Below are 25,400 nucleotides of genomic sequence, written 5' to 3'. Positions count from 1 at the left end.
GGTGTGGTTGTTTTTTGGCTAAAGCCTACATCAGGGTGAAGCTGTCACACCAAGTGCATTTAACCAGCAATAGTCTGTTTATTTTTTGGCCATATCCCAGTCTAATTCTGTCACTAAATCCATACCGGTCACCCAGCGCCTAAATACTAGGCCTCAAATTTATATCCAGCTAAATCTGTCCCTAGTGCTGTAGCTGGGCGAGTTATTTAGTGTCCGTTCAAGCACATTTCTTGTTCTGGGTTGAAATACAATTCCCAATTTAGCAATTTCATAATTTAGTGGTTCCTGCTATATCAGAGCTATTTGAAATCTATCCCAAAAAGGGTATATAATATTGAAGGTGCACATTGGGTCATTCAGAATAACTTCACACACACGCTTCTGTGCATTTCCAAGTCTAATTCTGTCACTAAATCCATACCGGTGACCCAGCGCCTAAATACTAGGCCTCAAATTTAAATCCCTCTAAATCTCTCGTTACCCACCGCTGTACTGTTGTTGCTGGGCAAGATATTTAGTGTCCGTCAAAGCACATTTTTTGTTCTGGGTTGAAGTACAATTCCCAATTTAGCAATTTCATAATTTAGTGGTTTCTGCTATATCAGAGCTATTTGAAATCTATCCCTAAAAGGGTATATAATATTGAAGGTGCACATAGGGTCATTCAGAATAACTTCACACACACGCTTCTGTGCATTTCCAAGTCTAATTCTGTCACTAAATCCATACCGGTGACCCAGCGCCTAAATACTAGGCCTCAAATTTAAATCCCTCTAAATCTCTCGTTACCCACCGCTGTACTGTTGTTGCTGGGCAAGATATTTAGTGTCCGTCAAAGCACATTTTTTGTTCTGGGTTGAAGTACAATTCCCAATTTAGCAATTTCATAATTTAGTGGTTTCTGCTATATCAGAGCTATTTGAAATCTATCCCTAAAAGGGTATATAATATTGAAGGTGCACATTGGGTCATTCAGAATAACTTCACACACACCCGCTACTGTGTATTTCCAAGTCTAATTCTGTCACTAAACCCATACCTGTCACCCAGCGCCTAAATACTAGGCCTCAAATTTATATCCCGCTGAATTTGAATACAATACATTGGGCCAAATAATATATTTGTTGTTGTGGTGAACCATAACAATGAGAAAAACATCTAGTAAGGGACGCGGACGTGGACATGGTCGTGGTGGTGTTAGTGGACCCTCTGGTGCTGGGAGAGGACGTGGCCGTTCTGCCACATCCACACGTCCTAGTGTACCAACTACCTCAGGTCCCAGTAGCCGCCAGAATTTACAGCGATATATGGTGGGGCCCAATGCCGTTCTAAGGATGGTAAGGCCTGAGCAGGTACAGGCATTAGTCAATTGGGTGGCCGACAGTGGATCCAGCACGTTCACATTATCTCCCACCCAGTCTTCTGCAGAAAGCGCACAGATGGCGCCTGAAAACCAACCCCATCAGTCTGTCACATCACCCCCATGCATACCAGGGAAACTGTCTCAGCCTCAAGTTATGCAGCAGTCTCTTATGCTGTTTGAAGACTCCGCTGGCAGGGTTTCCCAAGGGCATCCACCTAGCCCTTCCCCAGCGGTGAAAGACATAGAATGCACTGACGCACAACCACTTATGTTTCCTGATGATGAGGACATGGGAATACCACCTCAGCATGTCTCTGATGATGACGAAACACAGGTGCCAACTGCTGCGTCTTTCTGCAGTGTGCAGACTGAACAGGAGGTCAGGGATCAAGACTGGGTGGAAGACGATGCAGGGGACGATGAGGTCCTAGACCCCACATGGAATGAAGGTCGTGCCACTGACTTTCACAGTTCGGAGGAAGAGGCAGTGGTGAGACCGAGCCAACAGCGTAGCAAAAGAGGGAGCAGTGGGCAAAAGCAGAACACCCGCCGCCAAGAGACTCCGCCTGCTACTGACCGCCGCCATCTGGGACCGAGCACCCCAAAGGCAGCTTCAAGGAGTTCCCTGGCATGGCACTTCTTCAAACAATGTGCTGACGACAAGACCCGAGTGGTTTGCACGCTGTGCCATCAGAGCCTGAAGCGAGGCATTAACGTTCTGAACCTGAGCACAACCTGCATGACCAGGCACCTGCATGCAAAGCATGAACTGCAGTGGAGTAAACACCTTAAAACCAAGGAAGTCACTCAGGCTCCCCCTGCTACCTCTTCTGCTGCTGCCGCCTCGGCCTATTCTGCTGCTGCCGCCTCGGCCTCTTCCTCCGCCTCTGGAGGAACGTTGGCACCTGCCGCCCAGCAAACAGGGGATGTACCACCAACACCACCACCACCACCTCCGTCACCAAGCGTCTCAACCATGTCACACGCCAGCGTTCAGCTCTCCATCTCACAAACATTTGATAGAAAGCGTAAATTCCCACCTAGCCACCCTCGATCCCTGGCCCTGAATGCCAGCATTTCTAAACTACTGGCCTATGAAATGCTGTCATTTAGGCTGGTGGACACAGACAGCTTCAAACAGCTCATGTCGCTTGCTGTCCCACAGTATGTTGTTCCCAGCCGGCACTACTTCTCCAAGAGAGCCGTGCCTTCCCTGCACAACCAAGTATCCGATAAAATCAAGTGTGCACTGCGCAACGCCATCTGTGGCAAGGTCCACCTAACCACAGATACGTGGACCAGTAAGCACGGCCAGGGACGCTATATCTCCCTAACTGCACACTGGGTAAATGTAGTGGCAGCTGGGCCCCAGGCGGAGAGCTGTTTGGCGCACGTCCTTCCGCCGCCAAGGATCGCAGGGCAACATTCTTTGCCTCCTGTTGCCACCTCCTCCTTCTCGGCTTCCTCCTCCTCTTCTTCCACCTGCTCATCCAGTCAGCCACACACCTTCACCACCAACTTCAGCACAGCCCGGGGTAAACGTCAGCAGGCCATTCTGAAACTCATATGTTTGGGGGACAGGCCCCACACCGCACAGGAGTTGTGGCGGGGTATAGAACAACAGACCGACGAGTGGTTGCTGCCGGTGAGCCTCAAGCCCGGCCTGGTGGTGTGTGATAATGGGCGAAATCTCGTTGCAGCTCTGGGACTAGCCAATTTGACGCACATCCCTTGCTTGGCGCATGTGCTGAATTTGGTGGTGCAGAAGTTCATTCACAACTACCCCGACATGTCAGAGCTGCTGCATAAAGTGCGGGCCGTCTGTTCGCGCTTCCGGCGTTCACATCCTGCCGCTGCTCGCCTGTCTGCGCTACAGCGTAACTTCGGCCTTCCCGCTCACCGCCTCATATGCGACGTGCCCACCAGGTGGAACTCCACCTTGCACATGCTGGACAGACTGTGCGAGCAGCAGCAGGCCATAGTGGAGTTTCAGCTGCAGCACGCACGGGTCAGTCGCACTACAGAACAGCACCACTTCACCACCAATGACTGGGCCTCCATGCGAGACCTGTGTGCCCTGTTGCGCTGTTTCGAGTACTCCACCAACATGGCCAGTGGCGATGACACCGTTATCAGCGTTACAATACCACTTCTATGTCTCCTTGAGAAAACACTTAGGGCGATGATGGAACAGGAGGTGGCCCAGGAGGAGGAGGAGGAGGATGAGGAAGAGGGGTCATTTTTAGCACTTTCAGGCCAGTCTCTTCGAAGTGACTCAGAGGGAGGTTTTTTGCAACAGCAGAGGCCAGGTACAAATGTGGCCAGCCAGGGCCCACTACTGGAGGACGAGGAGGACGAGGATGAGGAGGAGGTGGAGGAGGATGAGGATGAAGCATGGTCACAGCGGGGTGGCACCCAACGCAGCTCGGGTCCATCACTGGTGCGTGGCTGGGGGGAAAGGCAGGACGATGACGATACGCCTCCCACAGAGGACAGCTTGTCCTTACCCCTGGGCAGCCTGGCACACATGAGCGACTACATGCTGCAGTGCCTGCGCAACGACAGCAGAGTTGCCCACATTTTAACCTGTGCGGACTACTGGGTTGCCACCCTGCTGGATCCACGCTACAAAGACAATGTGCCCACCTTACTTCCTGCACTGGAGCGTGATAGGAAGATGCGCGAGTACAAGCGCACGTTGGTAGACGCGCTACTGAGAGCATTCCCAAATGTCACAGGGGAACAAGTGGAAGCCCAAGGCCAAGGCAGAGGAGGAGCAAGAGGTCGCCAAGGCAGCTGTGTCACGGCCAGCTCCTCTGAGGGCAGGGTTAGCATGGCAGAGATGTGGAAAACTTTTGTCAACACGCCACAGCTAACTGCACCACCACCTGATACGCAACGTGTTAGCAGGAGGCAACATTTCACTAACATGGTGGAACAGTACGTGTGCACACCCCTCCACGTACTGACTGATGGTTCGGCCCCATTCAACTTCTGGGTCTCTAAATTGTCCACGTGGCCAGAGCTAGCCTTTTATGCCTTGGAGGTGCTGGCCTGCCCGGCAGCCAGCGTTTTGTCTGAACGTGTATTCAGCACGGCAGGGGGCGTCATTACAGACAAACGCAGCCGCCTGTCTACAGCCAATGTGGACAAGCTGACGTTCATAAAAATGAACCAGGCATGGATCCCACAGGACCTGTCCGTCCCTTGTCCAGATTAGACATTAACTACCTCCCCATAACCATATATTATTGGACTCCAGGGCACTTCCTCATTCAATCCTATTTTTATTTTCATTTTACCATTATATTGCGATGCTACCCAAAGTTGAATGAACCTCTCCTCTGCCTGTGTGCTAGGCCTAAATATATGCCAATGGACTGTTGCAGTGGTGGCTGACATGAAGCCTGATTCTCTGCTATGACATGCAGACTAATTCTCTGCTGACATGAAGCCAGATTGTCTGTTACGGGACCTCTCTCCTCTGCCTGGGTGCTGGGCCTAAATTTATGACAATGGACTGTTGCAGTGGTGGCTGACGTGAAGCCTGATTCTCTGCTATGACATGCAGACTAATTCTCTGCTGACATGAAGCCAGATTGTCTGTTACGGGACCTCTCTCCTCTGCCTGGGTGCTGGGCCTAAATTTATGACAATGGACTGTTGCAGTGGTGGCTGACGTGAAGCCTGATTCTCTGCTATGACATGCAGACTGATTCTCTGCTGACATGAAGCCAGATCCTCTGTTACGGGACCTCTCTCCTCTGCCTGGGTGCTGGGCCTAAATTTATGACAATGGACTGTTGCAGTGGTGGCTGACGTGAAGCCTGATTCTCTGCTATGACATGCAGACTAATTCTCTGCTGACATGAAGCCAGATTGTCTGTTACGGGACCTTTCTCCTCTGCCTGGGTTCTGGGCCTAAATTTATGAAAATTGACTCTTACAGTGGTGGGTGACGTGAAGCCTGATTCTCTGCTATGATATGAAGACTGATTCTCTGCTGACATGAAGCCAGATTGTCTGTTACGGGACCTTTCTCCTCTGCCTGGGTTCTGGGCCTAAATTTATGAAAATTGACTCTTACAGTGGTGGGTGACGTGAAGCCTGATTCTCTGCTATGATATGAAGACTGATTCTCTGCTGACATGAAGCCAGATTGTCTGTTACGGGACCTTTCTCCTCTGCCTGGGTTCTGGGCCTAAATTTATGAAAATTGACTCTTACAGTGGTGGGTGACGTGAAGCCTGATTCTCTGCTATGATATGAAGACTGATTCTCTGCTGACATGAAGCCAGATTGTCTGTTACGGGACCTTTCTCCTCTGCCTGGGTTCTGGGCGTAAATTTATGAAAATTGACTCTTACAGTGGTGGGTGACGTGAAGCCTGATTCTCTGCTATGATATGAAGACTGATTCTCTGCTGACATGAAGACAGATTCTCTGTTACGGGACCTCTCTCCTCTGCCTGTGTGTGTGCTGGGCCTAAATATATGCCAATGGACTGTTGCAGTGGTGGCTGACGTGAAGCCTCATTCTCTGCTATGACATGCAGACTAATTCTCTGCTGACATGAAGACAGATTCTCTGTTACGGGACCTCTCTCCTCTGCCTGTGTGTGTGCTGGGCCTAAATATATGCCAATGGACTGTTGCAGTGGTGGCTGACGTGAAGCCTCATTCTCTGCTATGACATGCAGACTAATTCTCTGCTGACATGAAGACAGATTCTCTGTTACGGGACCTCCCTCCTCTGCCTGGGTGCTGGGCCTAAATATATGCCAATGGACTGTTGCAGTGGTGGCTGACGTGAAGCCTCATTCTCTGCTATGACATGCAGACTAATTCTCTGCTGACATGAAGACAGATTCTCTGTTACGGGACCTCTCTCCTCTGCCTGGGTGCCGGGGCCTAAATATCTGAGAATGGACTGTTCCAGTGGTGGGTGACGGGAAGCCAGATTCTCTGCTATGGAACCTCTCTCCAATTGATTTTGGTTAATTTTTATTTATTTAATTTTTATTTTAATTCATTTCCCTATCCACATTTGTTTGCAGGGGATTTACCTACATGTTGCTGCCTTTTGCAGCCCTCTAGCTCTTTCCTGGGCTGTTTTACAGCCTTTTTAGTGCCGAAAAGTTCGGGTCCCCATTGACTTCAATGGGGTTCGGGTTCGGGACGAAGTTCGGATCGGGTTCGGATCCCGAACCCGAACATTTCCGGGATGTTCGGCCGAACTTCTCGAACCCGAACATCCAGGTGTTCGCTCAACTCTAGTCTTGGCTGTCTTTCACGCTGCGGGTGACACACGCGGGATCCGCTCGTGTGAAACAGCCCTAAGGCTGGGTTCACACCTGAGCGTTTTACAGCGCGTTCCTACACGCTGTAAAACGCTCAACAAGGAGAAACCAATGATTCCCTATGGGAATGGTTCTCACCTGCGCTGTAAAACGCCCGACTCCCCAAAAAGTATATGAGCTTCTTTGGGGCGTCTTGTCGCGCGTTCCCATACATAGACTTTCGGGAACGCGCGACAATGGGAGTTCGCTTGTCTCTGTATGCGCGATTGCAAACGCCGGTACAATCGCGCATACAGAGCGCTCCATCGCAAACGCTCAGGTGTGAACCCAGCCTTACAGCCTCTCTTGCTTCTGTGTTGTTGTTGTCGTCAATGACCGCACCCCTTGCTTCAGGTGTAGCTTAGCGGTCATTACACCTCCCCCCAGGTCGTTCCTTGTAATTTTACCCCATCAGACCTCAGATCAGACGGAAAAGAATATTTTCTTTATTTAAAAACTCTTACTTCACTTCAGGGCAGACTCTCACGCTCTGGTCTCCAGAGGGCGCACGTGACCTGACTGCATACAGCGCGTCAGGTGAAAGTGCTCGCTGTATGCAGCCAGTCAGGCAAGCGACTGAGCAGAGACCGGAGCGGGCGAGCCAGGAGGCGGAGCGGGGAGGGAGCACGTAAGTCAGTGCCAAGTGCTCACTACTCCCTCCAGCGTGGCCGGCAGGCGCGGAGCAGCAGCGAGGGAGCTGGCCTGCGCCCTGAGGCTGGAGCCTCCCCAGCCTCTGTGTCAGCCCGGCCCTGGTCTGACTTCACCCTTCTGGCTATGTGGGTGATGGCTTTATTTGGTTTTTGGAAGAGTTGGTGTGTTGTCCTCTCTGGGGTTCCTGCTCATCCATCTCTCTACAGAAGTTAAGTGGTTTTATCCCTTTGCGTTTTGGTGTCTCTCCCCGTGTGTTTTACTCTGCCTCCGGGAGACGCTGGTTCCATTCATCTGGGAAGGAACGGGTCGTCTCAAGCCCTGCCAATACCCATAGGGCTCTTTAGGGCCTCCAGGTCCCGCTGTATGGGCATTCCTACCTTCAAGGTGTGCCCATACGGATAAGAGTCAGATCAAGGAGTAGGGTTCTACAGTAGGTGACCCTTTCCCTAGCGTTTAAGCCTAGTGGCTTTTCCCTTCCCTCCTGTTGTTGGTGTGGTGTTCCCTCCCATATCTCATCCGTGACGAGACCAGACCAAACCAAACGTGGAAATGTGAATGAGGCCTAAGTTAGGAATACCACTTTAAACATTTCTAGCGCTCTATGGATCATGCGGGCAATGGACCCCTGAGGCACTGCCTCCCTTCTCCGGACGCACTGGGGCTCACGTTTCTGCTTTGTGTCTAGTATTAAGGTGTATCTCCATTCAGATTAATACCACAGCCCCTTCCTTTCTCATGATCATCAGGGGTCCTCATCGATGTCTTACCATCAGTGTATAGAATGTCTATTACAGGGCTTCCTTCTATTAGAATACATGCAGAGGACTGTGATACAGGTTTCCATGGCTGCAGGACGGCGTTCCTAGGAGAAATTGTCTTTGGAGACTCTCTAATGAGCCACGAGGACGATATCCTGATTTTCTTCCCCTTACATGTCCATGAGGAAAAAAATAAAATAAAAATTGATGCTCCAGGACATGTTGCACTGTGTTTTTCCTGGAAGATTGGTTTCAAGGGAAGAATACGTGTCCATAGGGGCACCATACAGCAAGGCTACAGGCCCTGAGGCTACATGCACATGGCAATGTGTGTTTTATTTTATTTTTTTGTGTGTGCAAATTTTCCATTCGGAGTTTGCGCTGTTTCTGTGACAATTCATATGGACTTTGTCATGGATTTGCTTTAGAAAGGGTGAAAACCTGAAGAAATCTACTACGGATTTTGAAATCTGAACTGCAGGTCAATTTACACTTGGAAAGTTTCTACAACATGTAGATGAGATTTTGCTGGTGGATACAAATCCGCACATAATACGCAATGTGTGCCTGTGCCCGTGTACCGCTATGACACGTGCTGACATGACTTCTACAAATTGAGGTCTACTGTGTAAAGATCTGCTAGGGATTTGGGGGGTACTGTCTTTGGGGAGAGAGCGCCTTAATCGGTGTGAGGAGACTTGTAGGCCATACATGCTCATCTTGAATTCTGGGAAGAAAGGGATGAGATCGGCTTATACATTGAATGGACATTTTTCAGATTGCAGTCACATGTGCATAATATTGCAAACTACTAAACATGCTATAATTGCTTCATAAAGTGTCAATAAGGGCTTGTTCACACCTGCGTCAGAGGCTCCCTTCAGGACGACTGTCTCAGATTCCATAAGAAACGCATGATTTTATTTATTTTTTCTGCTAAAAGAGCCAACTCCTGAATTTAAACTGAACTGACCCCATTATAATCAAAGGGGTGCGCTTGGTACCGTTTGGGTCAGCACTTCCCTTACATTCGTTGTTCAGCTCTTCTAATGGAGATGCGGTGATGTGAACATTTTCCAGGCTGTAGGTTCACCACCACTGGCCTAGGCTAACTAAATCGGCAGCACAAATATGGCTTCTCCTGACAGTTTGCAACAATGTAGCTAAAATGTATCGGACTGGATTGCTGAAAGTGGATACAACTGTAAGGGTACTTTCACACTAGCGTTTTTCTTTTCCGGCATAGAGTTCCGTCACAGGGGCTCTATACCGGAAAAGAACTGATCAGGCATATCCCCATGCATTCTGAATGGAGAGTAATCCGTTCAGTTTGCATCAGGATGTCTTCAGTTCAGTCGTTTTGACTGATCAGGCAAAAGAGAAAACCGTAGCATGCTACGTTTTTTTTCTCCGGCGAAAAAAACTGAAGACATGCCTGAACGCCGGATCCGGCATTCAGAATACCGGATCCGTCGTTCCGGCATGCGCAGATCGGTAAAAATGCGAAAAATGTACAAGACGGATCCGTCGGTCCGCATGACAAGCGGAGAGACGGATCCGTCCTTGCAATGCATTTGTGAGACGGATCCGCATCCGGATCCGTCTCACAAATGCTTTCAGGCAGCAGCAGATCGGCGGATCCGGCGGCCAGTTCCGATGACGGAACTGCCCGCCGGATCACACTGCCGCAAGTGTGAAAGTAGCCTAATCTGTTCAGGATGTCTTCAGTTCAGTCGTTTTGACTGATCAGGCAAAAGATAAAACCGCAGCATGCTACGGTTTTATCTCCGGCGAAAAAAACTGAAGAATTGCTTGAAAGCCGGATCCGGCATTTTTTCCCCATAGGAGTGTATTGGTGCTGGATTCGGCATTCAAAATGCCGGATACGCAGACCAAAAAAAAAAAAAAAAAAAGTGGGAAATTTTTTTTTTACATGCCGGATGACACTGGAAAGACGGATCCGGCATTTCAATGCATTTTTAAGACTGATCAGGATCCTGATCAGTCCTAATAATGCCATCAGTTGGCATACGTTTTGCCGAATCGAAGGAACTTCTTGCAGGATCGCTCTGCTGCAAGTGTGAAAGTAGCCTTACTCCAGGCACTGACATCAAGCAGAGGGAGTAAGGAACTGGCAGAAAGTCTGGAGAAAGAAATAGGAATGTCTAAACCTGTAATTATACAATAACTGGAGGTTCCACAAAACTGTAAAGCTCCTCTGATATCTTCTGTTGCAGAAAGAATCCTCATTATTATTAATTTTATTTTTATTTTTTCTATTAATGGAGCACCCACTTATAACATGATGTCTTTTATGTGGCAAATAAAGCCCATTCCATGTACGGTAAGTGCCTGTGTAAGTTTTCCTCCGGTGACTGGGCTCGTACATTAGTGCTCAGATTTTTGTGTTATTCTGGGTGTTGTCTCGCTCATAACCAGTTTATATCCTAGGGGCATGTGGAAGTCTGCCTGATGACACCTGTACACGCACATCTCAGCACGTTGTGTTGTAAATGCATGTTACATGGCTTGTCTGTTTTAAACCTCGGTATACCTACGTAAAAATATAGGGGCACGTTTATTGAGACGCTAGTCTTAATAAAGCCCTAAACTGGTGGTGGATCTGCCGAAGTACTGTAGAGGCGCCGGCCTCAGCGGATCCGCCACCAAATGTGAACGTAAGAGAGCTTCCTTGCTGTCTTACATGGAGACCATCCCTCTTCCCCGCCATGCCCACTTTTTTTAAACGTGACGTGAGCAGGGAAGAAGTCACAGATTCTGCCGCAACATGGCGTGCGACAGAATCTGCACCAGATATACGCTACAAAAGTGCCTCTGGTTCATAAATAACCCCCATAGTAAATGGTTTTTAGGCCTCATTCAACAATCCTCATGTGAACGGGGTTTTGCCAATGGATCTTCCATGGACACTGTTCCGCTGAAAGTTAATTTCCAGAGCTTCTCCTACCAATGGTTACACTGATAGTAAAATGGGTGCCGTCCGTGTTGTCAGTGGTTTTTCACGGACTTCAATGGGTGCGTTTTTTTTAGTCTGCATCACGGACCAAAGTAGTACGTGGTCTTATGATTTAATTTTTTAAATGACCTAGGGTCAGTGAATAAACGCATAAAAAAAAAATCAATGGGCCTGTGTGCTGTCCATGGAGGACACCACTGTGATTCACTGACGTGTGAACAAGACCTAGGGCCCCATTCACACGTCAGTGTTTGATCAGTGATTTCCAGGAGTGTTGGCTCCACAGACATAAGGTTTAAGGGTAAGATCTGCACCTGTTCTGTGTGGTTTTGTTTTGTGTTTTTTTGACCCACATCTGCCTTTCTAAAAATGGCCATTGAAAACAGCCCCTTGAATTGTATTTGGGCTGTGAAAACTGACACATCCTATTTTTTTGACAGCCAGTATTCACGGCCCCTGAAAAAAAACAAAGGCGTGTGAATACACCCATAGACTGTCATTGTTCTGTAAACTGCCATATAGTGAGTGAATAAGGCCTTATTAATTTTAGTGACTCGCAGACATGTGCTGTCTATGTTCTCCACAGAAAACGCACACATCCATCGATGTACTTATTCTTATGCACGCATCCTTGGAAAAACGATGGAGACACACAGACTGACCCCCCCTCCATGTTCGGTCAGCGGTTATCACTGACCACTGGTAGGAGATGCTCTCATAGTTGCCAACTGTGCAGAATTTGCAGGGACTGTCCCTGGTTTTCAGAGACGGTACCGACAAATTTTGGCTTTTCCAGGACAAAAATGGGTGAGGGCTAACAATAACCCCACCCATAAGTGAGCTTTTCCAGATGGGGCATTCCCTAGGGGAGGGGTTTTGGATGCCCCCAATTTACCAACCTAAATGTTGGTGAGTATGTGCTCTGGAAACCCCCTTTTTAGCCTAGCCATGAACATGGCTGGCACATGGAGAACAGCAGATAGACATGTGGACCCTTCAGACATAGTCATGGATGAAGCACTGACTCTCTTGACACGGACATGTCAGTAAGGCTACTTGCGGCAGAGTGATCCAGCAAGCGGTTCCGTCGCCGGCTGGATCCGGCAGTCTGCATGAATACAAATGCGCACCAAAATGACTCACAAAAGTGAGTACCCGTGCAGAGCCAGCACGTGTGGTAAAACACCAAAAAAGAGAAAATAGGGCTCGCACTAAATAGTATTATGAATATATAAATTTTATTAGTGTCTCCATATGAGACAAATCACAATTAAAACACATAGGAAACAATGGATGGTGAAAAATGAGCACACAGAATGACATGGAGCACGACCAAATTACTAAAAATGGCAAATAGATACAAAAATGAGTATATAGATATAGCACTAGGTGTGCATGTAAATCAAATAGAATGTTAGTAATACATATAATCAGGCAAAGCTATACAGGCTAGGTAATGATATCATACATAGTGAAACCAAAGTCTGCATATAAAGTGACCAGTGCACATAGTCAGAATAGATAAATAGCCAACGCTGAGTAAATCATTATAACGCCATAAACCAACTACCTGTATAGTGCTCCAGCAACCCCGACGCACGTTTCACGCAAGGCTTCTTCAGGGGGAAGTGTGTGGTTGCTGGAGCACTATACAGGTAGTTGGTTTATGGCGTTATAATGATTTACTCAGCGTTGGCTATATATCTATTCTGACTATGTGCACTGGTCACTTTATATGCAGACTTTGGTTTCACTATGTATGATATCATTACCTAGCCTGTATAGCTTTGCCTGATTATATGTATTACTAACATTCTATTTGATTTACATGCACACCTAGTGCTATATCTATATACTCATTTTTGTATCTATTTGCCATTTTTAGTAATTTGGTCGTGCTCCATGTCATTCTGTGTGCTCATTTTTCACCATCCATTGTTTCCTATGTGTTTTAATTGTGATTTGTCTCATATGGAGACACTAATAAAATTTATATATTCATAATACTATTTAGTGCGAGCCCTATTTTCTCTTTTTTGGTTTTTTATGAATACAAATGCATTGCAAGAACGGATCTGTCTCTCCGGATGTCATCCGGAGAAACGGATCCGATATATATAGATATAAACATTTTTACCGGTCTGCGCAATATACATTATTGTCGGCATTCCGGTAACTGATCCGGAATTTTGGATGGAGATAATACTGCAGCATCCTGCGGTATTTCCTCCGTCCATAACGCCGTTCAGTGACTGAACTGAAGATATCCTGAATGGATTGCTCTCAATTAAGAATGCATGGGGATAAAACTGATCAGTTATTTTCTGGTATAGACCTCCTAGGACGGAACTCTGTGCCGGAAAAGAAAAAAGTTAGTGTGAAAGTACCCTAAGGCCTACTCCTCATGAATCTTTAGTGCATGAACATAGCCTTAGGGCTCATGCATATGAACATATTTTTCTTCAGTTTCCATCCCGTTTTATTACAGGTCCGTATATGGACAATTCATTTCAATGGGGCTTGAAAATAAAATGGAACTGACTCTGTATGCATCACGTGTCAAAAAAATAAATAAAAATAGAACATGTCCTATTCTTGTCTGTTTTGCGAACACTGACAGGCATTGTTACAATAAGTCTGAAAAAAAAATGGATGCAACACGGATGTCATCTATTTTTTTTTTTTTTTTTTTTTGCGCACTGCAAAATACATACGGTCATGTGCATGAGCCTTTAGTCTTTCGGGGTCTGTAGTGGTTCTAAATCTGGCTTATTGAAGAGGTCCCGGGCCATGGACTCCTCCGAGGATGTGTGTGTTCTAATGGGGCTTAGGGAGTGAAGGTGTCCTACTCAGGCATGTGCCCCATTACGGCCTATGGAAGGGGTTCATGGCACTTGGGATATTCTTCTAGTGTCTTGTACCATTTTTATTTTATTTGCTATTACTTCTAGAACTCTGTGGGAAGTTTCTGACTTTCTTTCTGAGGAACCAGAAAATTGTAACCATTTTTTCGACCGCAGCGTTGAGCCCAGAAGACTGCTGGAAATAGAAATGAGCCCAGATATAATTATGCCTAAGGGAATGCTTGAGTAATCTCCTCATGCTTTATATCCAGAAATGCATTATGGAGTAGGACAGCATTTACCTGCTCTTCAGTTTCTAGTTTGTCCAGAGGTAGAAATAAATACTTTAATCTGCTGGAAATTAAACTGCCCTGTGGACAGCAGAGATCTGTCCAAGGACGACCGGTTTACCCGTAGTCTGTAGTTAATGGCTCTGCTCTGGGCTTGGCACCGGTGGCTCCTGCAGGCCAAAGGAATCGTCCCTTTTCTGCAGCCCCTTTGTGACTATTACAAAAATGATCCTAAACCAAGACATTGTAATAACAGGGCAAGTGTATAATATGACGTAAAAGGATTGTGGAGTTTCCTTGTTTATTCCCAGGGATATGGAGGAGGTGAGGTGGACGTTGTAAGCTTGTCTTCTCCATGGGGCTGCCTCGGGCTCCATAGCCTCACATTCTCCACAGCCAGCTATTTGCCTAACCTCTGAAAGCGTCATCCTTTCATCTTATGTTTATTCATTGGACAATTGAGCTGCGTTCCCCTCCCTTATGTACACAGTTTTTCCCTAACAGCCCATAGTGTATACTGCCCTGGACTAGTCATCTACTTAGTAATAGTTACCTATTGTGTTTGTACCGAGGGTAATCTATTTTAACAACCTGAAGGCAAGGCAGGTATTTTCCTCCCAGCATGTGCAGCTGGGCTGGCTGAGTTTAAGTGCCGGTCCAGGTTTTGGTAGTACCTGGCTGTCCTTAAAGGGGTTATGGGGGGAAAAAAAATAACCTTTTTATAAAACTAATCAGTACAAACATATAGATTAGTTAAGCTTGATTTCTTAAGAAAAAAAACCCCATACTTACACCTTTGCATGGTTCTGTTATTCATGCTTTGTTTACATGCTGCAGCAAAGCTGTGGGGGGCGTGTACCAACAATGCCTGAGCCCTCCCTCATGAATATTTGTGGGCGTGAATAATCTGCCATTCCCCGCCCCTTGCTCTGCATATCATAACTTTGCATAAAAAGTCACCTGATCATCTCCTAGCTCACACAGGCAGAAGATCTTCCTGTCACGTTGCAGATACTATATATACAGTGGAGATCAAAATTGGAGAACAATTTATGAACACTTGATTTATTTCAGAAATAATGTAATCTACATTGATCCTCATTTGAAGGATTGCCATTGGAACTGTGTTTTCCAAAATAACCAAAGTATATCAACATTAATACTTTCTGACAGTGTTTTGAGATATTGGCAAGTCCTTTTAATTAATGTATAATCACTCTAAACAGAATAGGACCCTTAAAATATAACTTTTATTATTTCCTTAAAAATGATGCCCCATTTCGGTGGCTGATAATGATAACATGGGGATTTGTATCTCTAGCTAATTCTCCATTCAGTGTAAATTGCAGAAATCCCCGTAGATTATGAGTAATGATATTCATTTACCTTACACTGCTGGAGCTCACAGAGATCTAATGTGATGCAGAGGACCTGATGGTAACTTCAGAAACCATACAGGGCTGTACCCATCTATGTTGACTATACTGGTCAGCTCCTCATGGGCAGTACCAAGGTACAAAAGAATATTAAGCCGCATATGCTGGACATTAACACAGAATTTTCCATAAGTTTCTGATCTAATCACTAGAGTCGCAGCAACCACGATGAACTATTCATTCGGTTGTATGAACTTGATTATGCTCAGCATTTTATTTGGTTTTCCATGACATCCCAACGTTCCTTCACTTCCTCAAACCATTTCTAGCCACTTTACTTTTTTTTGATAGGCTGGTTATAGATTAATAATTTGTATGACTCTAGGTCTACATCTATATACTTTTCCATCCTCCTCAGTGTCAAATGGAGGAACTAGGACTTCCCTAACGCTTATTGTTAGAACAATAGCCGAGCACATCCATGCCTCATTTGGAATGGCCTGACCACATCGGCCTACATGGCGGCACTAAATAGAACAATTATCAGTATTTCCACCCCTGGGATTTCCTGTGCTTTGTAGTGATTCATCCTCCGGCACAATCACTGTTTGTATGGCTTATTAGTCACAGTGAGTTGCAAAAATGTTTTTTTGTTTTTTTTGTTTTTTTTTTTTCTCACCCCCCCTATGTTTTTTTTTTTTAGAGCTGTGTACAGATTCTGGCTGTAGGTGCTATGCAGGGTTACCAACCTTTGTAAATTTTTGGACAGTTCGTAATATTAGGAGACTTTATTTCCATTCACCATGACCATAAGTAGATGTGTCTGGGTCATTGTAGTTGTCATTATCATTTTTTATTTCTTACACAGTAATGGCTCATGCACACAAACTTATTTTCTTTCCGTGTCTGTTCTGTCTTTTTTTGTTTTGAGGACCGTATGCGGAACCATTCATTTCAACGGGTCCGCAAAAAAAAACCGGAAGTTACTCCGTGTGCATTCCATTTCCGTATTCCCATTCCGCCAAAAAATAGAAAATGTTCTAATATTGCTAATATTGTCCGCATGACAGACAAGGATAGTACTGTTCTATGAAGGGCCAGCTGTTTCGTTCCTCAAAATACGGAATGCACACGGACGTCATCCGTAGTTCTTGCGGATCCGTTTTTTGCAGACTTGAAAATACATACGGTTGTGTGCATGAGCCCTAAATATGAGATCATATCAGGATTTTGAGCTAAAGACTTTTGTGGCTTTCCACTACGCCCATAAAAAAAAACAAATGTTGGCGGTTTGTAATTTTTGGATAAGTTATCCAGAGAAGATAACTTCAGGTTGGCAACCCTGGTTCATGCATGAACATTGCAGTGTGGTGAAGTAATGCAATATGTAGCAGCATTTATATATGCAAATAATTCGAATTTTGGAGCGGAAATATCTGAAATTAACTGGTTAAAGGGGATGTCGTACAAAAATATTAAGCACTTTGAAAACTGGCATACTTTATTTATTAAAGCGGTTCTGCAGTTTGTTTAAACTATCCTCTGGATAGATCATCAGCATCTGATCGGCGGGAGTCCGACACCCGGGACCGCCGCCGATCAGCTGTTTGAGAAGGCAGCGGTGCTCCAGCAGCGCCACAGCCTTCTCGCTGTTTACCGCAGGCCCAGTGACGTCACAACTAGGATCAACTGGCCTGGGCGGGGCTAAGATCCATTCAAGTGAACAGAGCTTAGCCCCGCCCAGGCCAGTTGATCCTAGTCGTGACGTCACTGGGCCAGCGGTAAGCAGTGAGAAGGCTGTGGCGCTCCTGGAGAGCTGCTGCCTTCTTGAACAGCTGATCGGCGGGGGTCCCAGGTGCCAGACCCCCGCGATCAGATGCTGATGATCTATCCAGAGGATAGATCATGAGCTTAAACAAACTGCAGAACCCCTTTCATTTTATGCACTTATATAGCGCTGACATATTCCGCAGTGCTTTACAGACCTTAGCATCAAGCTGTCCCCAATGGGGCTCACAATCTAAGTTCCTTATCTTTGGAGTGTGGGAAGAAACCGGAGAACCTGGAGGAAACCCGCTCAAACACAGGGAGAACATACAAACTCCATGCAGATGTTGTCCATGGTCAGTTTTGAACCCAAGACCCCCAGTGCTAACCACTGAGCCACGATGCTGCCCTTTTTGTAATTGCATCTAACTAAAAATGTAGTATAGCCACTGAGTTATTCAATAAAGTGGAGACATATGGAGACACCTTACTGAGGTGGAGGCACATGCTCAATTCCATCCTTCAACTGACTCCTGAGCTGTAACGGGGAGAGAGCTGCAGCAGAAAGGGCATGCCCGTTGAGGTGGCAGCTTGAAATAAATCTATCAGAGCAGTCGGATCAATGACTGGGGAGATCTCTGGATCCATGTGAGGTACAGGGCTGGTTCTAGCTTTGTTAGAGATTGTCATGTACTATATGATGTTTTACTTTAAAGAGCATCTGTCATCAGATTTGTACCTATGACACCGGCTGACCTGTTACATGTGCACTTGGCAGCTGAAGGCATCTGTGTTGGTCCCATGTTCATATGTGCCCGCAGTTGCTGAGAAATATGATGTTTTATTATATGCAAATGACCCTCCAGGAGCAACGGGGGCGTTGCCATTACATCTAGAGGCTCCGCTCTCTCTACAACTGCCGTGCCCCCTGCACTTGACATTGACATGCCTGGTCATGACTTCTCCTAAAGTTAGCCAAAGTGCGGAGGACTTGGCAGTTGCAGAGAGAGCAGAGCCTTTAGGTGCAACGGCCCCATTGCTCCTGCTGACAAATGCCCTTTAAAGGCTCAGGAATGAGATTTCATACCTTTAGGTGTCAGTATGTCATACTTGCCAATTCTCCGGTACACCTAGAGGAGCAGGCAAATATCAAGGGTGCACCTTTGTCCTCTCTAAAAACTTGTTCCGGCTCTGCTCTCACTTTTGGGCGCCACTACAAACAATCTCCTGACAACAGAACCAGGATCGGGACGTTTCCTGCGGCAGCACCCAGGTGTGAGGAGGATAACAAGCAGCTAGGAAGAGGTGGCATATGGTCTCTGATCCACATTTATTAAGGGGGGGTCTGGTGCGTGCTCTGTATTAATTTAGGGGCTGTAGTCTATTAGTTTAGGGGATCTGGTCGAAGGGTGAGCAGTAGTCATTTTGCAGTGTGATCAAGGCATGCTTTTTTTGTAATAAATGTGTAGTTAGGGGGTGCCCTATATAAATGGGCTTGGGTGTAAGTTCAGAGTTTTCCTGACATCCCTTCTTAAACATTGGCAAGTATGTGGTATGTACTATCTACTAGAGCTTACAAACCTATAACATTTAGTGCCGTCACAAAAATGCGAATTTGTAGATGTGAAAATTAAAACGTGTTCTCCTCTCAGTATTTACATCCGAAAATTCCTCTTGTTGGGTTTACCCAAATTTTTGCATGGATCGGATCTCTGATGTATCCCAGTTTCTTTGGAATATGGTATGATGGAGATCTCTGTAAATTCTATTAAAGAAGAAGAAGAAATGAAACTGTTCACCTTTTGATTTCTGTATAGATATAGACTGGTGTTTTTAGACGCCGGTCTTAATAAGGCCCTGCACTTGATCCTCCAAAGTTATGAAGAGGCACCAGCCTCTACATAACTTTGCCGTATCCAGCTCCAGTCTAAACGCTGTCTTGCGTTTAGACCGTTTTCTAGGCCTAAAACAGACTTAGAAAATAATGAATGAAACGAGTCTGCCGACCCATATTCTTCTCCGTCCACGCCATGCCCACTTTTTTAGACCTGGCGTGAATGGGGGAACATCGCAGATAACCTTGGCACCGCAATCTGCCCCAGAAAGAAGCCTAATATAGGCGCATTTCTGAATAATAAATTACTCCCTGAGTTTGTAAATAGACTGGATTATGAAAATTCTTTACATATGTAAATTCTTTACATTTGTTCTGCTTTCCATTGTAAACGAACAGTAAGCCTGTAATGGTACACTACCTTGGGACCTTTAACCTGACTATATACTTTAGACAGCTGTTGGTTGACAGCAATTCCTCCTGACACCCCCATCCCCATATATAGTACATGCATGCTTGGTTCGGACAACCATGCAGTTGCTCTTAATGGAGAGGGGAGTAAGCCACCTCTGCGGAGTGTGGCTTATCTCACTTGGGAACAAAATAATTCATGCAATGTGTATGGCAACCTTTTACGTTTGCCTTCATCAGATTTCTCCTTATTGTCTTGTGTAGAGAATATTGTTCCTAAAATGCATCCCATCCAGGGGCGTATCTACCGTAGCGGCAGACCATGTGACTGCTTTGGGGCCCAGGGCAAGAGGGGGATCAGTTGGGATCATCTCTTCTACTGGAGGTGAAAACCTGGTCAGGACTCTACCCTCCTAAAGGAGCAACTTTTAGGAAATGAGGCAGTGGAAAAATGGACCAAGGGCTATTGAAAACGGGTTCTGGTTTTATCCTTGCTATGGGGGCCCTTACTTCTCGATGTACGCCACTGCTCCCACCAGGACATGTTCGTGCCAATGCAGAGCTAAGAGTGATGTGACCTCCTGGAATTAACCAAAACTGTATATAGCCCCATATCATAAACTCGTTTGACTTTTTAATCTCTTCTGTTATTTTCCTTACAGGAGAGAAAAAGAAAACAAAATCCATCGACAATGAACTTAACCCAGTATGGAAGGAGGTAGGTGTGCAGAGTTGCGTGAGGTACATTTTAGTGGCTTGTCCTAAAATTGTATCCCTAAAGTCATTCTCTTTTTTGATTTGGATAATGCTCGACGTTCCTGATAGCTACTTGAGATCTTATCTTAGAGACCACCCATTGGGAACTAGGGGTAATCCCTTTTCAAGCTGCCTGTTAGGACATAGATATGAACATAATAGATTATGGTGACCCCTATAGTGGACTTGGGGCACTGTGTTATATAAGATTTCAGCCAATAGACCCATGCTGATCAGCTAACCACTAGGTTTGTCTTTGACATGTCAATTTCAAATTTGAATTGTCAATTTCTTGTCCCTCTCCTTTGGACCTCTTCATAAAGTTCATTAGTAGTAAGGAGAAGTAATAAGTCCATGAAGAAGCAATATCCTACATATTGGAGACAACGCAGCCAGAAGAGAGAAGCAGCGAGTTTAGAGAACCCTTGAAGCTTATTGCAAAGCACATACAAGGGCCCCTCTGTAGGCATCTCAAGGATGTCCTTGGAACCAATTACCGAGCAGTTTAACTATGGGCTGGATCTTTCTAAAGGACCCCTGGGCTGCCTGCCCATACTGCTTGTTGTTAGATGTAAAAAGTACAGTAGAGATTGACATTTGTCCAATGTTACTGTGGTCGCCATTTTTATAAAAATGACAACATGTGAGGCCATAATTGCCTTTCATCTTTGAAATAACTAATGACCAAACTAGTCACTAGTGGATCATTTGGCCACTTGGAAAAAGATAAGCTCTACTAAAATGAGACGGAGGTAAAGTACTTTCTTGTCACCCCTTCCACATCATTCTAGCTGTAGTTTGAGGTCATTGGTTGGATATTGGTGGCATATTGTTAGGATATGTTTCTAATGAGACCACCTATTTAAAGGGGTTGTACTGAACCCCATACCAAAATGAATTGCTGCCAGTAATGTGTGAGAAATAAAATGATCAATTTTCCTCTCCCCACTGCTTCCAGTCCCTGGGACCGAGTAGTGTGACATCCCGCTGTGGTATGGTGCATTGCTGCAGCCATTCACTGGCCTGAGAAGTGATTTGTCCCTGAGTGACACGTGACCACGGAGGCTCTGTGATCATGTTGGGAACACGTCACTGCTGAAGCCAATGAATGGCTGCAGCGGTGCATGTTGCCATAGACAGGTTGTCACACTTCTGTCCACTGTGGATTAGAAGCAGAAGGGACTCTCCAGTAATTTTAATTTTATTTTTCCTGAAGACTGACACCTGAAAGACGGACATTATTGCTCCTGCAGGGGTTATTATTCAAGAATAGTTCACCTATAGGGCACAAACATCAAATATACATGGTGGAGTTGCATTATTATGACCCCTAGCTACTATCCAGAGTAACTTCTGCACGGAGTACCGCTGGGAGTGACTGGGTAAGGTCCTGGTAGGTTGTCAAAGGTTTCTGGAGCCATGCTGACTGCAGTGCATCCCACAGCTGCTGGAGTGTACGTGGGGGAATCCATAGTCAACACGATAATTGAGGTGGTCAATCAGGTGCTCAGTTGGGTTAAAGTCTGCAGAATAGGGGGGCCAGGGTGTTATTTGGAAGTCTTGGTCATGCTCTTCCAACCAATGTTGGACATTTTATAGTTGTGTAATATGTTGCATTGTCTTGCTGGAAGATCCTATAAACCTCTGGGGAAGATAATCGGCATGTGTGGGTGTACCTGCACGGATGGATTCATACTCAAATCGAGAGTGCCTTTCACATGGATGAGTGGGCCCAGGAAAAGCCACAAAAACATTCTCCAGACCATAAAGCGGCCATCACCAGCTTGTGTTCTTCCAGCAATGTTTCTTACCTGACACATAGAATGTGTTGGCAGATAAGAACCCTTTGGCCCATCTTGTCTTCCCAATATGCTGAATACTATGAATAGCCCCTGGCTCTATCTTATATGAAGGATGGCCTTCTGCCTATCCCTTGCATGCCTAAACTCCTTCACTGTATTTGCAGCTACCACTTCTGCAGGAAGGCTATTCCATGCATCCACTACTCTCTCAGTAAAGTAATACTTCCTGATATTACTTTTAAACCTTTGCCCCTCTAATTTTAAACTATGTCCTCTTGTAGCAATTTTTCTTCTTTTTAAATATTCTCTCCTCTTTTACCTTGTTGATTCCCTTTATGTATTTAAACGTTTCTATCATTTTCCCTCTGTCTCGTCTTTCTTCCAAGCTATACAGGTTAAGGTCCTTTTAACCTTTCCTGGTAAGTTTTGTCCTGCAATCCATGTACTAGTTTAGTAGCTCTTCTCTGAACTCTCTCCAAAGTATCGATATCCTTCTGGAGATATGGTCTCCAGTACTGCGCACAATACTCCAAATGAGGTCTCACTAGTGCTCTGTAGAGCGGCATGAGCACCTCCCTCTTTCTACTGGGAATGCCTCTCCCTATACACCCAAGCATTCTGCTAGCATTTCCTGCTGCTCTATCACATTGTCTGCCTACCTTTTTAAGTCTTCTGAAATAATGACCCCTAAATCCCTTTCCTCAGATACTGAGGTTAGGACTGTATCACTGATTTTATATTCTGCTCTTGGGTTTTTATGCCCCAGGGGCATTATCTTGCACTTATCAACATTTACATTTTAGTTGCCAGATTTTTGACCATTCCTCTAGTTTTCCTAAATCCTTTTCCATTTGGTGTATCCCTCCAGGAACATTAACCCTGTTACAAATCTTTGTGTCATCAGCAAAAAGACACACTTTACCATCGAGGCCTTCTGCAACTTTGCTGATAAAGATATTAAACAATATGGGTCCCAGAACAGATCCCTGAGGTAGCCCACTGGTAACAAGACCATGGTCTGAATATACTCCATTGACTACAACCCTCTGTTGTCTGTCCTTCAGCCACTGCCTAATCCATTCAACAATATGGGAGTCCAAGCACAAAGACTGCAATTTATTGATAAGCCTTCTATGTGGGACAGTATCAAAAGCCTTACTAAAGTCTAGATAAGCGATGTCTACTGCACCTCCTCCATCTATTATTTTAGTCACCCAATCAAAAAAAAAATCAATAAGATTAGTTTGACATGATCTCCCTGAAGTAAACCCATGCTGTTTTTCATCTTTCAATCCATAGGATTTTAGATGTTCCACAATCCTCTCCTTAAGTATGGTTTCCATTAATTTCCCCACTATTGATGTCAAGCTTACTGGCCTATAGTTGCCCAAGTCCTCCCTACTACCTTTCTTGTGAATGGGCAAAACATTTGCTAATTTCCAATCTTCTGAGACGACTCCTGTTACCAGTGATTGGTTAAATAAATCTGTTAATGGTTTTGCTAGTTCACCGCTGAGCTCTTTTAATAGCTTTGGGTGTATCCCATCAGGCCCCTGTGACTTATTTGTATTAATTTTAGACAGTTGACTTAGAACCTCTTCCTCTGTAAAGACACCTGCATCAAAAGATTCATTAGTCTTCTTTCCTAACTGAGGTCCTTTTCCTTCATTTTCCTTTGTAAAAACTGAACAGAAGTATTCATTAAGCAGTCGGCTAGTTCTTTATCTTCCATATACCTTCCTTCTTTTGTTTTTAATTTGGTAATTGCTTGTTTTTAGTTTCCTTTTTTCATTTATGTATCTGAAGAATGTCTTATTGCTTTTTTTTCACTGACTGAGCTAATTTCTCTTCTGCCTGTGCTTTAGAAGCTCTTATAACTTGTTTGGCCTCTCTCTGCCTAATCTTATAAATTTGCCTGTCACCCCTCGTTTTTTTTATTCTTTTTTTATTAATTACTAAATGCATCTTTGTTTTTAATGATTTTGGCCACTTCTGCTGAGTACCACAGTGGTCTCTTCCTTTTTTTTTGCTTTTACTGACAAGTCTAATGCAATTATCTGTTGCCTTCAATAGTGCCACTTTTAAATAGTCCCATTTATGCTGGACTCCATTGAAACTGTTCCAATCTGATAGGGACTCGTATACCACTAATCTAATTTTAGAAAAGTCAGTTTTTCTAAAACTTATTTGTTTTTGTGTGGTGTGACTCAGTCACTGTACTTATAGTAAACCACACTGACTGGTGATCACTAGATCCCAAGCTTTCCCCTACAGTAATATCAGATACCAAATTCCCATTTGTGAATACTAAATCTAAAATGGCCTCCTTCCGGGTTGGCTCCTTCACTACTTGCTGTAGAGATATTCTAAATTCCCTACTGGGATTATCTGTACTCCTGGCAGAACTAGCTATTTTGGTGGTCCAGTTTACATCAGGAAGATTAAAGTCTCCCATAATAACTTCCCCTTTCAATGTCATTTTAGCTATTTCCTCAACTAGAAGATCATCTAATTCTTTGACTTGGCTAGGTGGGCTATATATCGCACCTACAAGAGTTACCTTATGATTATCAAGCTGCAACGTAACCCAAACGGACTCAAAATTGGTCTCGCTAACTTGTATTAGATTAGATTTTATGCTATCTTTCCCATACAGGGCCACCCCTCCCCCTTTCTTGCCTTTTTCTGTCTTTCCTATATAGAGAGAACCATGTATTGTTATATCCCAGTCATTACTCCTATTGAACCATGTCTCGGGAACAGCCACTAAATCTATATTCTCAGATGCCATTATAGCCTCAAGTTCATTGATCTTATTCCCTTAACAGCAAGCATTTGTAGACCAGAATCTAGGCTTGTCATTTCTTAACTTATGTGCAACATCCATCTGTTTGATAAAGCATGTAAATTGAAGCATTTTCTGCCAATGTAACTTTATTAGCAGAGGTGCCGTGACCATCCTTCAGCTTTGGAGCCCCATACGTGGTAGGGTCAGCTGAACTGTTGTTTTAGACACATGTCTGGTAGCTGTATGGTTCATTTTGGCGCTGAGCTACTCCACTGTAGTGTGTCGGTCCGGCCTTGTGAACCTTCACAGCCAATGTTCATCTCTCACATCCATGGTGCATAGTTTCCACGTTGCTTATTCACAATGGCGCCATTTGTCCACTCAGAATACACTTTCACCACAACAGCACTGGAACAGTTCATACTACGCAGTTTCAGAAATACCGC

At 45.1% G+C, this 25,400-nt stretch overlaps 1 protein-coding gene across 8 annotated transcripts in view; it reads left to right on the top strand.

Annotated features, from left to right (window-relative positions):
* Positions 1–25,400, top strand: part of MYOF (myoferlin) — a 187,964-nt gene that overhangs the window by 12,642 nt on the left and 149,922 nt on the right. For all 8 annotated transcript variants that reach the window (XM_044297273.1, XM_044297274.1, XM_044297272.1 and 5 more), the window contains exon 2: positions 20,271–20,326. In XM_044297273.1, the coding sequence (XP_044153208.1) occupies positions 20,271–20,326 (56 nt within the window). The remainder of the gene's footprint in view (positions 1–20,270; positions 20,327–25,400) is intronic.

Source organism: Bufo gargarizans, chromosome 6 (genome assembly GCF_014858855.1).
Source record: "Bufo gargarizans isolate SCDJY-AF-19 chromosome 6, ASM1485885v1, whole genome shotgun sequence".
In the NCBI taxonomy this organism is placed as follows: Eukaryota; Metazoa; Chordata; class Amphibia; order Anura; family Bufonidae; genus Bufo; species Bufo gargarizans.
The sequence above is the reverse complement of the archived record's forward strand: the minus strand, read 5'-3'. Positions and strand labels throughout refer to the sequence as shown.